At 42.6% G+C, this 16,741-nt stretch overlaps 1 protein-coding gene across 1 annotated transcript in view; it reads right to left on the bottom strand.

Annotated features, from left to right (window-relative positions):
* KCNK2 (potassium two pore domain channel subfamily K member 2) overlaps nucleotides 1-16,741 on the bottom strand; it is a 197,974-nt gene that overhangs the window by 47,385 nt on the left and 133,848 nt on the right. The window contains exon 6 of the mRNA XM_019516453.1: nucleotides 3,057-3,196. Coding sequence (XP_019371998.1) covers nucleotides 3,057-3,196 — 140 coding nt within the window. The remainder of the gene's footprint in view (nucleotides 1-3,056; nucleotides 3,197-16,741) is intronic.

Genomic DNA, 16,741 nt, shown 5'->3' with positions numbered 1-16,741 from the left:
CTCTGGCACCACACCACAGCACCACGAGTGCTCATAAAAGCCGTGCTAGCGGTCCCGCAATGACCTCAGCTAATTCCCTCAGCACTCTGGGGTGGAGATAAGATAGTCATGGAAGACAATCACCCTCAACTGCAAGGGTTTGCTGAAGAAAACCGGTACAACATCCTCTATTATGGTTTGTGACAAAGGAGTCTAGGTAGCTGGAATCTACCTTGCAGATCTGGTGGGGAGCACTTTAGGCTGGTGGGCAGGCTATAGTGTAAATCAGGGGTGTCCAAACTTTTTGAATGTGGGGCCAGATCATGAAATTTCTATCACCCAGTGGGCCAGCGAGCAATATTCAAAGACCTCACAGGAAGCAGTATCACATCACTCCCCCAAAATGAAAGTACAGTGTTTACTTTCATTTCCCTTCACACCACCTCAGGTCTCAGAAAACAGCTTGGAGGGCCGCATGTTGGACAAGCCTGCTGTAAATAATGTCTGTAAATAGTTCCCTAAATAGGATATCTAGATGCCTTTTTCAACTCAAGGGCAGATGGCAGTCTAAACCTGAAAGCAGGTCATAGAGAATGCAATTTGATTAGTTGCCCATGTCATAATGCACACCATTATGTCATGACACACCAACTGCAGAGACTTCCTCAGCCTGATGAAGGGCTTTTAAACCCGAAAGCTTGCTAAAAAATTTTTTCCAACTATTTAAGTTGGTCTAATAAAAGATATCAGGTTACCCCAAGAACCTTGTCTCCCATGACATAATGTGTCACTGGGTGAGTGTTGTCCTTAGGTTAAGACTATAGCAAACTGTTTTGTTGCAAGTGTGGCTGACTGGGCTTGAGAAGAATGAGTGAGGCTTTGAGAGAGCTGTGGGGAGAGGAAACAAGGTCCCAGGGCATACAGGGACAAGGTCCCAGGGCAGACAGAGAAAAGGAATGGTCCCAATAAGAACAAAGTAAAGTCCAAGAGAGGACAGAGGAAACTGGAAGGGCGCAATAAAAACTGTTTGTTTTGAAGCAGGGTCTGATTTGCTTTTGGAGATAATTGGCACTCTGATAACCCTATTCTTTTAAAGAAGAAAATACCTGCCCTCCTTCCCAGGAACTGACTCAAAAAGAAGGAGCTTCCAGAGGTGGGGATGCTATGGATCAACAGGGAACCCAGGATTGAGAAGAGCCAAGGTATCAAAGCTAGAAGCTTGCCCCTTGTGAAGCCACACTAGGTCTGGCCACAGGGGGTTCTTTCAGGAAAGGGAAACCAAATAAGGCTGCTTCTTGGAAAAGTCCAGATGAAGAGCCTTCTCATTTCCTCTGAAAGAGGCAGGTTGATCTTTTCCAAGAATGTATATGCTTTTTTATGCTACAAAGATGAGAAAGGAAGAAGAGAGGAAATAGAGTATCAATTCCTGGTTAAGAAAAGATACTTGACGTTGTATTGTGCAGCATTGACCAGCAAATGTCATTTTACTTAATATGCAACAGGAGACAAATTCAAACATAAAAGGTATCCATCAGTCTCCCAATTTATGCTTCCTTAAATCTTTCCTCAATTTGAGTTTAGACTGAAATGACTCTATTACAAAATAAAAATGAAGTATTAAAAATCCTGAGGCACTTTGTAGATACCTATTATAAAATCTAATACATTAAACAAGACAAGTCTACACAGCTTTTCTCCTAATCCCACACCCATGGCAAACAACATAAGCCCTACTCAATCACTCCCACATGGGAGCACCCAAGATCAGAAGAAAGGCCATGTACACATATGCATAGAGATGCTGAGCCATACTGACAGACACTGGGCACTGACAGACATGCAGCTCCTTGCTATAATTCATGGCACTTCACAGAAAGTTCAATGAGTGAGTGACCCCTCCCCCCACCCCCAACCCAACAGAGATTCACAGAGGGGTCAGGGATCAAGCTCCACTTTGAAGCCAATCCAGGAGGAGCTGTGTGCAGCCTCTCTCCCCTAGCCTCACCCTCCACCCCCACCTCCTCCCAGCTCCAGTGCTCTCTTCATGATGCAAGGGGGAGAAAGGACAGGAGGAAGCTCTGGGCTTTGGTTTGCCCAGCCTGCACTGGAGGGGGTTGGGTGGATTGGAGCCAGTTTCAACAGGATGGGTATTCTTCAATTCTTGTCCAGAGAGCAGGATCACAGTCTTGCAAACTGTTGCCACTTACAAATGAGAGTACTACTCCCAAATCTTAATTGCAATGGTAAGACTTCTCCTTTGGATAGAATTACCAAATCCTTCGAAACTTCAAAAAATAGCACCATGATGAGGGGCTATCTACCTTAAGTACTGCAGTAGTAATACAGATTGTCTTCCAAAGGATGTCTTTTCTGTTACTGAAAGTCAATTCTTTTCTCAGAATAAGAGTCCATAATTTCATACTAAAGATGTGTTCATTTCAACTTGTCACAATGATGCCACTAAATAAGACAACACTTATATATATAGCAGCCAGTGCAGAGTTACTAAACTAGTCTCTCTCATCTGAAATAGATATAATTCATTTTATTTTCTTTGAGCACTGCTGATGAACTTATACTACAATCTATTATTTTTGAAAAAAGGAAATACTAAAGCATGGCCCTGTTGCAACATCACCATATAGAGACATGTAGATGCACCCGCTAACTATTTAACACAGGATACTAACCTCTACACCAGAGATCAGATACTATCCAGTCCACTTTCCAGCCCTCTTTATGAACCTGAGCTCCTGCCCCCTGTATTTAATAGTCATTGAATAAAATGAAAGGAGAACAGCATGGTACAGAAGTTTCTGCTACAGTGGAAGCAAAGGTTCAGGCTAGAACCCAAGGACTTCTCTCTTTATATGTACTACCAACATAAAATTCAATAGCTATTCAACCAAACAGATATAAAATTACTACAAAATGACATCAGGTCCTTTAAGCTATACTGTATCCTACATATAGATTTGACTCATGACTTAATAGCAAACATACTATATTTTTGCATGACTTTTTATCTAAACAAACGTGAAATAGAAATACTTCTTATCATTGCAAGATGCTCTTACCTCTTCCTTTGTCTTTTTTGATATGACTCTTAGCCAGTCTCCAATCATGCTGAGAACAGCAGCAAAGTAAGCAAGCCCTACAAGGATCCAAAACCAAACCACTGGCTTGTAGAAATCAAGGTATTCAATATCTGATCCACCTGAAAAAAAAGCATTTCAGATTGGTACATGTAACATCATACTTAATGATTTCCTTTTCTCTCTTTTTTTTTTAATTTTATACATCTTGGCTAGGGACAGACATTACATATAAACTGGCTTAAGTGATCAGAAACTGGTTTAAATCTGTAACTGAGCAGCTGTTCAGTACACATAAACTGGTTTCAAAAAGGCCAAGATCAGTTTAAGATAGACGTGGACAAATGTAGTTATCAAACTTAACTGATTTAAGTTAAACCACTCTATTGAATTTCTGCCCAAGATTCCCTCCCAACTCTAGTTAACTCACAGTCCCCCAGCATCCCAGGATGCTTTGCACCTCCCTCACAAACCCACCCTCACAGGGTGGGCAGGCTAGCCTTGGCCCATGCTGTCTTCTCCAGTCAAGTAAGACTGGGTCAGCCCCCACCCCAGGCTGCCATAGAGCTGAGGCAGCAAAACCTGTGTTCTGCAGCCCTGGTCCTTCCTGCACCTGTCAGCCCAATGGGCTGGGGGGGAGGAGGAGCAGAAGAAAAGAGCTCCCCATTCCCAGTCCTGACCCCAACCCTGATCCCTGGCATGTGAGGGTTCCCCGAGCCCAGCTGCTCATGCAGAGAGGGAATTCCCCCATCCCAGCCCTCAGAATAGTCTAATGCTGTCTTAGTCCCACCCCTACAGGTGCGGTGGGGGAGGAGCAGTCCCTCCAGCCCAGGGCCAAGCCGCCATACAGCATCAACCAACATGGGGGGGATCCCTGCGCCTTAGCAGAGGATTCCCCATATCGAGCAGGTCCCCATAGCCCTGCCATTGCTGCAGAGGGGGATCAATCTCCCACCCCATACAGTCCAGCAACAACTGAGCCCACCCCCACAGACATAGGCTGGTGAAGTGGGAAATAGTCCCTCTAGCCTGGTCCTGAGCCAGTGCCAGACAATACTAAGGGGTTGGTAGGAGGAATTCCCCCATTGTGCTGGTGGCAGGGCTCAGGAGACCCTGCCTGGGGCAGGAGAACCCCTAGACCTGGAGGGACTGTTCCACCCTGCACCTGTGGGGTGGGTTTAAGCCAGTGTCGGACTGTGCTGAGGAGTGGGAGCGGGGAATTCCCCCTCTGGCAGGGCTGGAGGGACCCTGCCCAGGCCAGGGGAACCCCAACTGCAGGTGGACAGCAGGGGATTGGGGGGCATGTGCTGGGCAGCCAATCAGGGATGGGACCTGCTCAGCTGCATTTGAGTGTCCTTGGCAGTGGGCAGCAGGCTGGGAGGCATGCTCTAGTGCACCTGTCCTCTGGTCTCAGCCACTGCAGGCATCTGCCTGCCTTTCCAGATTCAAAAGTGAATGTCAGTTCATTTAATTATCAGTTCAATCTACTCAGTTTAGAGAAACCTACAAAGACTGAATCAATTCAGCCTCAAGCTTTTTGACTGTCTCTACTTAGCTCTTAACATTTACCTTTTTTCAAAAGAGTTTTTGCTTATCAGCACATTTTAAGACTTTTCAAGAAAACAAAAGGAATGACATTCTCTGAACAAGACACTGTGGTCTAAATTCATCCATGGTAAAAGCTTTGAAATCAGTGGGATGAGAGAAAAGATCATTTTAAGTCAATGATTGTTAGTGGTTTCTAACCACTATAGAAATGGAAAACATTACATGGGTTCAACTTCTGGACATCTGTTATTTACAAGCAAAGCCAGGTCAAACAAGCAGGGGTGCAAGGACTGAGATTCAACATGTGACCTTCCTCTCACATTCCCCAAAAATGTATGCTCTGCAACTTCCATATGTAGGCTAGTTTCAGGTAAGAATAAGTAATATGTTCAGATCTGAGAGATGTTATTGTGGATGGAGATACTTTTATTAAATTTTTATTTATCTGGGCACTTAAATATTCCCTACTGCTTTAATAACTAAGCACCTCACAAACATTAAGGCAGTACCTATTTGTTAAAAAAAGCAATCCATAAATCCAGACAATTACAAGCCAGTTAACTTGATTTCAACAATAGGTACAATCTTAAAACTGATTCTGAAGGAAAGACCAGTTAAAGATATGGAAGGAAATGGAAAATATGACCAAACACAATATGAGGTTATCAGAGGACAATTGTTTCAGCAAGATAACAGTTTTCTTCAATAAGGATTGGCTTGATTTATCTAAATCTAAGTAAAGCTTGATACTGTACCTCTCAGGAAATTATTGGCCAAATTGGAGAGAACAGGGATTAGTGCTACAGTCATGAGGTAGATGTGGCTCTAAGGGAGACAAGAGCGAGTTATCTTGAAAGGAGAGTTATGTGATTGCAGAGCAGGTATCAGTTGTAAGACCTACCCTGTTCAACATTTTCATCACCAATCTTGGTACTAGAACTAGATGTATTCTCATGAAATTTAAGATTGAACTAGACACATTTATAAAAAGGATAGCAAGTTAGGATAGGGAGTTCTTCATAATTCATGTGACGTGGGTCCTGTGTAGAGTCCCTAGGCTAGGACACAAAAGCAGACCTCTTATAATGTAGAAGGTATCAGAAAGCCTCACAGCTTTTCCTGGGACATTGGAATACTGACCAGAGCTAGGGCCTAGAGTTTTTTACTAAAGGCCTTGTTACACATTGCACTTTAATCTTCCCATATGTTGATTAGTGTTAACATTAGTTCAAGTTTAAAGTTGTTACACATTCAGGCTAAAAATCTTCTCTGACTGTCCCCAATATGCACAGCTGTGACTTGTCAATAGAGGGCTGGCAAGCAGAGACATGATTAGGAGCTACAGTGGCCAGTTGTACACACATAACAGGAGGGTGGGGAGAGGGGAAACTGCACCCTGGGAGGCTGGAGGATTGAAACTTGGGCAGCTTATCTCTGGGAAGGGGCCACATATTCATGGAACACTGGCTGGACAATACAGACAAAAGGTCAACCTACCCTGATGTGGCATAATTTTAAGACACTTAAAGAGTAGGGCTATGCAAAATTTCACCAGCAGTTTTGTTTCAACACTGTTTCAATTCATTTTGAGCTCGAAACAGCAAAATCAAATGAAACAGAGAGTTTCAAAACAGCCTTGAAACAAAACAAGGCAAGTTGAAATGTTTTGAAATTTTCAAAACATTTTGAGTTTCAAAGCTCAAGCTGGGCTTGCCTGCAATGAAACAGGAACTAAAGTAAGGAGAAGGGGAGAAACAAGTGCTCTCATTATTGTGTAGCTGGCCAGTGACCGTCATCCTTTCCTGAGGTCCCATCCAATCCCAGTGCTCTGGGGGAGGGATGGAAAAAAGGCAGCACTGTTTGAACTGCCCTGCTTTCTGCATTGGTGTCAGTTGAGTGAGGGCGCACCTTAACACACACACAATGTCACCCACCCATGTCATGAATTTTGCCTGTCAGCAGCTAGGGGTTCAGGACCCCTGAACCCAGATATCTTCTTAATAGCTGGCAGGCTTCATAGCAACAGAAAGGCCTAGAAGGCCTGCCATTTTCACCCCCCTGTGCCACAAGACAGGCACAATCCCACAGGCACCCATGTCACAAATTTTACCTGTCAGCAGCCAGAGGTGCAGCGCCGCAGAACCCAGAAGCCCCTGCACCCATTTCCTTGAAAGCTGGCAGGCTTTCTGGCCTTGGCAGGGGCTACCATCCCTGCAGTGTTACCCATGTCACAAGTTTTCCTTGTCTGCAGCCTGAGGTGCAGTTTCCCTGAAACCCCTATACCCATCTCCTTGACTCTTGGCAGGCTTCATGCCCTCAGAGGTGGCTACCATTCCTACAAGTTTCATGCAAAAAACAAGTTTCAGGCCAGAAATGACAAAGTTATAGATTGTTTTGAGCTTCCCTATTATAGCCTACGGGCAAAACGTTGAAACAGTGTCAAAACAGCAAAACAGTTTCAATGAAACAAAATGGGACAGCGGTCATGAATCAAAATGAGATTCAAAACAAAACACTGTTCCATCAAAACATCGAAATGGAACAGTGCTGTTTTGCACAGCCCTACTAAAGAGTGCTTAAAACTAGTTTACACATCTTAGTATATGAACAATCCAAGGGCTAAGAGCTCTCTGAGCCACCAAAAATGAATGTGTAACAAATCCCTAAGATGGACTAGTGTTCCTGCTAGTACTTAAAAAACCTAGAGGCTTCTGGCTGAAGAGCCTTGCTTTTCTGCTCAGGATCATAACACCGCCTAAGTTGGCATCAGGAAGCTTGGATTGTGGAGCCTAGTCCTTTTTCTATGATCTGCTAAACATTACACATATTACACAACTGCTTCCTTGTGGTTGCAGTGGCAGGGTATTGCCAGTACTGTCACCGCCACTGCTTTTATCTGTACTACAATGGTGCTCAACCTTTTGGCCTCCTACGCCAAATGAGTGGCAAAGGGCCAGTCCACAAGACAGATTAAAACCCTGCTCCCCAGGATTGGGTTTGAACACCCAGATCCAAACTGTGCTGCCCCCACTTGGGCTCAGTGCCAGGACTGGAGGCCCCTGGGACCCTGCTCCACCCCCACCCTGTTCTGTGAGCCAGAATTGGGGTCCCAGTACCCCATGCTGTCTCTATCTGGCCCAGTGTGCTGGGATTGGGCTCTGAACCACCTCCACTCAGTCCTACATGTGGGGATTGGAGTCTGGGGATCTCTTGTGGGGATTAGAGCCTGGGGACCCCATGCAGCACTATAAACCCTGAGACAACATATGACTTCCACCTGGTCCTGCATCCAGGAATCAGGGCTTCATGCTATCTCCATCCAGATCCACATGATGGGATCAGGCCCTGTGTTACCCTACATGTTGGCTCTAGCTTGCAAGGCCATAGCCTACAGGTCTCTCCACAGAGCAGCAGATCAGGCAGGGAGGAGACAAGAGAACAGTAGGACGGGTAAGATAAGGGGATCAGAGTGAATCTCGGGGATGGTTTAGGGCTAATTTATGGCCCAGCTGCCAAAAAGTTTTGCCCCCACTGTTATGGGGGATTTTTGGTGATTCAGTCTTCACAAAAATATTAAGTTGCAACCAAATACCTAATAAAGATTATTTGAATAAGGAAGGGAACAAGCTGAGGGTTGAGATAAAAAGAGAGACATTCAGAGAGCTTTTGATGGATCTGAATGAATTCAGGTGAGCAGGAACTTCATCCCAGGGTACTGAAGGAACTGGCAGAGGAGATCAGAGCCCTTGGCAATAATATTCATAAAGTCATGGGAGATGGGCAAGGTACCAGAGGACTTGAAAAGGGCCAATGTAGTCCCCCTCTTCAAAAAAAAAGGCAAGAAGGAGGATCCAAGGAACTACAATCTAGTTAGCTTCACCTCAATACTTGGAAAGCTACTTGACTATATCCTAAGGAAGTCTAGTTGAAAGCATCTGAAGGAGGAAAGGCTGATCACAAGCATATATTAAATAAGAACAATTTATGTCAAACAAACTTGATCTGCTTCTTTCATAAAGTAACTACTTGGGTAGATGAAGGGACTGCTGTGGATACAATGTATCTGGCCTGCAGCAAGGCTTTTAACACCGGGCTCTCTCATAAACAAACTAGAGAAATGTGGACTAGACAAAACTGCTATAAGACAGATAGACACTGGTCTAATAACCACAAACAAATTATACAGTTATATAAAATAAATTATATAAATTATAATTGGATCCATGTCAGAATAGGTAGGAGATTTTGAGTGGAGTCCCAGTCCCACAGGAGTCTGTCTTGCGCCCATGGCTGTTCAACATGTTTATTAATGATCTGGCATAGAAAGCTTCTTGGACACATTTGCAGATGGCACAAAAGTGAGAAGGACTGCAAACATGTTGGAGGATAGGTGCACAATTCAGAAGAATCTTAACGGATTGGAAAGCTAGGCTGGAGCTAACAGGATGAAGCCCAATGTTGACAACTGCAGGGTGCTACACCTCTGGAAGAATAATCAAAAGCACAAATACAAAGTGGGTGACACCTACCTGCATGACAGCACAACAAGGAGGTATCTAGAAGTCTTGGTAGACCGCACTATCAATGTGAGGCTGCTGTGTGATGCAGCTACACAAAAGATGAATGTGGTTTGGGGAGGTTTCAGTAGAAGCATGAGTACAAGGCACAGGAGGTGATAATGCCTCTCTAATAGCCGCTTGTTAGGCCTCATCTAGAACACTATGTGCAGTTTTAGGCTCCATATTTTAAAAAACACATGAAGAAGTTAAAGAGGGCCCAGAGGTGGACAACAAAAATGATAAAGGGCTTGGAAGACAAGTCATATGAGGAGAGGTTGAAGAGAATAGGTGTGTTCAGCTTGTGGACAAAGTGCTGAAGAGGGGACATGATAGCTGTCTTCAAATGCCTGAAGGGCTACAATAAAGAAGAAAAACCACCTTTTTTCTCTTGCTGCAAAGAGAAGGACATGGACCAATGACTTGAAGTTGCAGCAAAGTAGATCTAGATTGGGTATCAGGAAAAACTTCATTGTGGGTGTGCCTCACAAGATGTTTACTGCAGTTGCCTAATTGGCTCCACAGTAAAGTCTCAGCATCTACATGTGTGGCCCTATTAGGCCACAGTAAACTAATAAAAGCTGCCATAGGTTATTATAGGTGGACTTTTTTATATGCTTCAGGACACAAAAAGAAAGATAAAAAAGGGAATATGACATTGCTAGAAATGGTCAGGAAAACAAACTATAAAGAAAACCAGAACTTCATGTTGTTGTGCTTTTTGATTCTTCATTAACAGAGCACCGGAGATGGCATGCATAGCTTTATTTCTCCTCCTATCAAAAAGGAATACTGTTCTTGGTTCAGCCTGCTCCCAAAGAGGCAGATTAGGAGGAGCTGCCAGAACAACTTCACTTTACAACAGAAATTTTATTTGTTTGTTTGAAAGGCTCTATGATACTCACTCCATTTTTACTGACTGACTCAAATATCAAATGTTAATTCTGTTACCAATAAGAATATCTGAAGTCCAGAAACAGTATATAGAAAGTCAAGGAAATCTTTTATAAAATGCATTGTTTGGTCTTGCAAGTGTTTTGTGAAAATCACAGGGCATAAAGGAATAAATACTGTAAACATGCAAAACAATACAAAATATTTTAAAAATCCCAACCCCTAGCTCCCTCTCTAAAAGCTAGCCACACTGCATGACAAGGTTCTCTATTGACTGCAAAGACACAAGCATGGTACATACCAGGGCTTCATTGGAGCAGAAACCAGTAAACCCCAATCAGGATGGATAGATAGCACCAGCAAGAAGGAAATATAAGCCCTGAGGCAATATGCTAGCTTTGTCTCTTCCTCTGCCTCTTGGAAGCTTTCAGCAAATATGTTTAAACCACATGGAATTTTGTAATATAGTTAGCAGAGAGTCTTATTAAAGTAGATCCAAAAGGTAAAAGAGTGGGATTCTAATTGCTAATGCATCTGTATTGTAGTTAAAATTAATGGGATTCGTTAACTACTGAATCACAATTGAAATAAATTAGTGTGAGAGTGAATGTGTCTGCACTGGTATATGTGATTAGCCAGCTATTGAATTTAGATGTCCATGCCATAAGAAAGGCATTCACTATGTAATACATTTACATTAATTCTTATGCTGCATAATTATTTACTCAATATTATTATTATCTTCATTCTAAAAGGCATACTGTTGCATATAGCCATGAGGAAAGATTACACAATCGTCCTGGGAAGCAGTAATCCTGGGAAGCATGATGCCAACCTTACCTTGAAAATCTATTTTTGATTATTTGCGTCTACCCCCTGACAAAGTAGTGTTAATTGAAAGGGAAAAAATATAGTCTAACTGGGCCAGGTTGTTTATGTGGCCCTGCTGCACTTGCTAATAACTGCTGTGAAGAACTGCTCTAATTGATCTGTGCACTGACTCAGTAATAACACATCTGACTTCCACATACTCTTTCTATGACATAGGCTGGATGTGGTCTTTTTCACTGTATGAAGAGGAATATGGAATTCACCAAATCTGAACCCAAGTCCAATGAAATCAATAGGAATATTTCTGTGACTGCAATGAGGTTTTGAATCAGGGCATATGACATGATCCATACTGCTGCTGCCTTTGAAATGATTTTAGATTTTTCTTGGATAAATGAAGCCCTCCAGTAGACAGTTCTTTTGGCTCAGTTCTATATCAACTACTGAAGTAACAGAAGAAAACTTCAAAAGAGAGTTGATCTTAATACAGACTTCAGAATTAAACATCCCTTATTGTGAGAATTTTTTTAAAAACTACTTTCAAAGAAATGCAATTTTTTGGTATTTTTAAAAGCAATCTTTGAGACAAAATGGAAACTTTTTTTAATGATCCTTTTTTTTCTTCAGAATATATTTTTTTTAATAGACAAAGAAAACCCACCAGCATTGGGTATTTTGAAGCAAATTTCAGGATAATGAGTTAGTTTACACTCTAGCAACTGCAGTCCTTGAGAGTATTATGAGAGGCCTCTATGAAGATTAGCTTACTTCTAACTCTGGAGAACTGGAAAAGAGGGGTAGTATTTTTATGAAAAATGTTCATGACGTGTTTATGATGGGTTACTTGTTACATTGTTAAGTTAAAAAGGTGACTGAATGTGAAGGGAAATAAACAGGAAAGGCAATGGTTTGACCTAGGTAAGGAGCACATCATCACACGCTTTGTTATAGCCAGGCTATAGTGGTTATAGCCAGGTACAGGACTGTGAAGAGGCACTCCTTGGCCCCAGTGATGGAGACATAGCTGTTTGACCAAGGCTGAGAAAACCTGCAGATCAAAAGATGCAAGTCAGTTAAAAAAGCAACCCCGTGAACCAAAGCAGACTGACTGAGAGCCAGGGAATTCAGCAAATAGGTTATAACTTGGGCCTCAAGGGGAAGTGGGGCACCAACACTAAGTCACATCAGCCTAGCAGCTGCAAGGGAATACTACACAGATAGTTCCATGTGTTCTTTTAAATACATTTCACTATGTGTACCCTTGGGTAAGCAAATCATGCTTTGCATGGACAAAGCTATTTCTGTGTTACTATTATTGTTGCAACGGGCTGTTGATACAAACTTTTACAGGTTCCAAGCCCATTCAGTCTGGTTTCACTGCTGACAACCAGGGATGGTAATCCAGAGCCCCAAATAGTAACTGGATGATAGGTATAGGTAGTATCTCAAAAAGAAACAGAAGCATAGGGTGGTCATTTTAAGGTGTGTCCTAAGGGGGCAGTAGAAGGGTCTCAGAAGGAGCAGCTTACCAAGGGATCATAACAAACTATATTCTTGGGGACAATCAGACTAAGCCATTCAGTAAAAGTACTTGTGGGGAAGAAAACAGTCTAAGGTAACAGAAATCAAGGCCATCTTGGATTTATGTCCTGTAAGTAGCATCTTAATTCCACCTAAATGGGCAGCTGCTGAAGAATATGAAGCAAATTATAACATGTACCTTCAGTCTGCTCTATCCAAGAGATAAATGAGTTCATGCCAGAGAAAGCATGCTATGGGTAGTCACGCCTTGAGATGATAAAGAATGGTTTATAATGTTAACCCAGTTCTTTCTGAGTGACTTAATAATATAATATTACTTGCTTTTACATTCTTTTAGACTCTTTCTGCAAAACAATATCCTGTAGGGTAAGTAATATCACCTGGTGGTATTAGATCAGATGTGCTACAATGCCTACAGTGTTCCACAACTATGATGTAAAGCAAAACCTGTCACTGATTATCCTGGTTTTCAGTTAGACTATAAGAAATTTCACTGACTCCAGTACATTAACAGAAACATTTAGGTCAACATCTTAAAGTTCTCAGGCTGTGAATGTTCTCTCTGGGTGTTTGTAAACCTATCACTAATGCCAACATACTGGAATTAAGCACCTATACACTGGAAAGAACCAATAAAAACTTTAAGGCAGAGGTAGAAGTGAGCATAATATTTGTACAAAAATTCTATCATTTATTGAACTAAACTGATTGTGATGTAAGTCTACAATATCATTATACATAGCTATGAAAATTCATGGCTAACAGACTATTTATTTATTATTTTTACATTTCTGACTTCCCTCTAGTGAATTTTTTGAATATCTAGTTTAATTTATATTCAATGGATCAAGATTATCTCCTTCAGAAAGACTTGACAATATCATCTCCTATTTGCAGTTTATCTATACTGCACTATTTATATATACAAATAATTTATTCTTGCATTAGAAAAAATTTAGCTTTCATGCCACTTTTAGTACCTGAAAATTCTCCCATGCTATGGAAGGATGACAGAAATGACATGAGAAAGTTCTCTCCTTTTCACCTTCACAGATTTGTTTTTAGACTATTAAAGTCAATGGTTTTGCCCTTAAAGTGGGAAAAGACAATTTAGAATTGTTATGTCCTAAAGTTAAAAAAACTGTCTCATTTTATTTTGGGAAGTGAGAACTACAATAGCAAAGTTTTCTTTACTTATGGAAAGTATTTATTTCCCATGGAAATAGCCTGACAATTAGGTGGTCTCTCAAATACCCAGTTCTACCACAATATTGAGTTATGCTCTACTTTGGAAGTTGTCTCACTAGTTTACATTATTTTATTAATATATTATACAGTATGTGTAACACAGTAATATATTGTGCGAGAGTAAAGAAAGTAAAATTGGGATGTGTGTTAATCAATTAGGCCCCTGCCACATTTTACACTTAAGATGTAACTGTAACCCAGCCACACGTTAAAGCAATTAATGGCATCATAAAACACAGAATAAGCCACAAAGTTATTCCACAAAAAAAAGTGTCATAACTTTGTGGCTGGTACCTATCATGCCATTAATTGAATGTTTGGCCAGGTGTCCCCCATGGCTGGGAGCCACATCAACTGATGGAGCTACCAGTCACATGGGTGCACCATGCACCCCCCAACTGACAGCCCCACAACTGACAGGGCTCACAATCACAGGGGCACACCCTACTTGTGTGCCATGGCAGGATGTATGACTGTGGATTGCACATCATGCCTTTACCTTCATATCTGGCAGGGGCCTTAGATACTAATGTTTAAGTAACAATCAAAGCTTGGCAGGATTCTGATCCCTATAAAAAACAGAATGACATTTTGATCTGATTTACACCAGCACATATTCAGAGAAAATCTGTTTATACTAATGGAGTTACTCTGATTTATACCTTTGTAAAGTGTAAATATATGAAAAGTGAGGAAAGGAGATCCAATAGATAGTAACGCAGGAGTAAAGTCAGCACACTTTTTAATTCAGTCTTTTTTTATTGAGTGTATCTTGTTCATTTTTTATAATTAGAAAAATAAAACCTTTAGCATTTTAATAATGAAATATATCATGTATTTATATACATACATTGCGTTTGATCCATGGATTGTTGCTCTGGATCCAGTCTAATGAGGACAGACACCCTAATAGAAGTAGTGCATTCCACATTTGGATGTTTGAAAAGATATTTCAGTTGAATAAATAATTTTGTTTTTTTAATGCAGGATATTGATCTATTTGGCACTTACAGTGAAACACCATCTTTTACTGGTCACTTTTAATTTCTTCAGCACATAGTATGGGTTTCACTTTAAAAGATCTGTCACTTTATTTCATGTCATGGAAAAACTCCAACATTATGACATCCAACATTTGTTTTTGTGCCAAATTAGAAGAAAAATTCAAGATATCAAACCCTTTTACAGGACAGGAGACACATACACTCCATTTTCAGGACACCAGACAGTTATTCCCTTGGCTATAAAATAGAACTCTCTCCTCATTCCTCTCCCTCCTTCCCACCTCCATAAGCCTACATCTTGGGAGCTGCAATTGTCTATGCTTGCTTCAATTGAAGCTGAAAATTTCCACCAATGCCTACTGGTTCCCAAACAGGAATGAGGCTCTAGATACAAGAACAGATCTATTAATCAGCAAGAACAGATGCCATCATGAATATTGTTTTTATTCAAGTATGGAATTTCTACCCACAGCGATTCTATGGTAGCTTTCCTTTCAGGTAATTTGTGTATGCTGTTACTATCTATAACAGGGGCGGGCAAAATATGGCCCCTCATTCTGGATCCAGCCCACCAGGTGATCTCGTCCAGCCCGGAGGTGTCCCCCATTTAACTGTACCCTGCCTAGCCCATGCACTTCACTCCCCCACTCATACTTGAGAGGGCCTCAGCCCAGCCCAGCCCCAGCCAGCATTTACAGCTTCCAGGTGAGGCCACTGCTGTCACTGCTGCAGCAAATGGAGGACCTGGCCTTTAGTGACTGCTCCTCATGTCCCTGCTGCAGCTCTCCCTCTGGGCAGTAGGTAGGGAAGCTGCAGCTGGGCAGGAGTGTGGAGCTGCACCCAGTTAGGGGGCGGGAGCACAAAGCTTGGGTGGGCAGGTTGTGGGTGTGTAGGGTTTGTGGGGCATGAGGAAGGGTGGGGAGAGTATGGGGACACCCCCCATGATCTGCCCCACAATGCACAACCCCTGCCACCAATGGCAGCAGCAGCAGGCGGCAGACCCTCAGGGTGTTCATGGCCCACACCCCCTCACCCTCGCTCACACTCCACAAACCCCACACACTGACACCCTGACCACACCCCTCCCACATATACATACCCTAAACCCCACACACACACAGCCACACCCCCTCATAAACCCCAAACACAACCACCTACATATACACACCCCACACCCCACCACACATTCATACCCACCTCCAACCACACACTCCCCTCCTCCACACATCCTCCATCCTCACAGCCATACCCTTCCACAAACCCCACACCTACAAACACAAACCCATCCAACCCCAACCACACCCCACACACTCCCCCACACACAACATACAAGAATAAGACTTTGTTTTTAACAATCACCTCTGTATACACTATGCCTGCACTGTTTAATCTCTTTATTAGCAACTTGTATGAGGGGGTGAAAAACACCCTGTTCAAATGCACTGACAACACCAAGATCTGGGGCAAGGTGAGCATGCTAGAAAGGAGGGACAGGACACAGCTGGACCTGGACAGGTTACAGGGGTGAGCGAATGAGAATAGGATGGGATTCAATACTGACAAGTTCTGGGTATTGCACTTGGGCAATAAGAACCAGAAATATACCTATAGGCTGGGGAACTCCCTTCTCAAAAGCACAATGGCAGAAAGAGATCTTGGAGTCATTATCAATTCCAAAATGAACATGGGCTGCCAATGTGAGGACGCGGTCAGTAAGGCTAACTGCACCTTGTCATGCCTCCACAGATGCATCACAAGCAAGGCAAAGGAGGTGATCCATCCCCTCTATGCGACACTGGTCAGGCCACAGTTGGACTACTGTATCCAGTTCTGGGCACCGCACTATAGGAGAGATGTGGCCAGCATTGAGGGGGTCCAGAGGAGGGCCACTCTGGGGACAGCATCTGCTGTAAAGCTGGCAAGTCAGTCAGCAACACAGAAGTCCCTGACTTCAGAAAAGCCAACTTTGACAAGCTCACGAGGCTTGTCAGTCAGGCCCTAAGGGACCATGACCCCAGGAAGAGGGGAGTTCAAGAAGAGTGGT

The sequence above is a fragment of the Gavialis gangeticus genome, unplaced genomic scaffold, assembly GCF_001723915.1.
Source record: "Gavialis gangeticus isolate Ggan-Ray unplaced genomic scaffold, GavGan_comp1, whole genome shotgun sequence".
Classification (NCBI taxonomy): Eukaryota; Metazoa; Chordata; order Crocodylia; family Gavialidae; genus Gavialis; species Gavialis gangeticus.
Note: the sequence above shows the minus strand (reverse complement) of the source record. Positions and strands in the feature narration are given on the sequence as shown.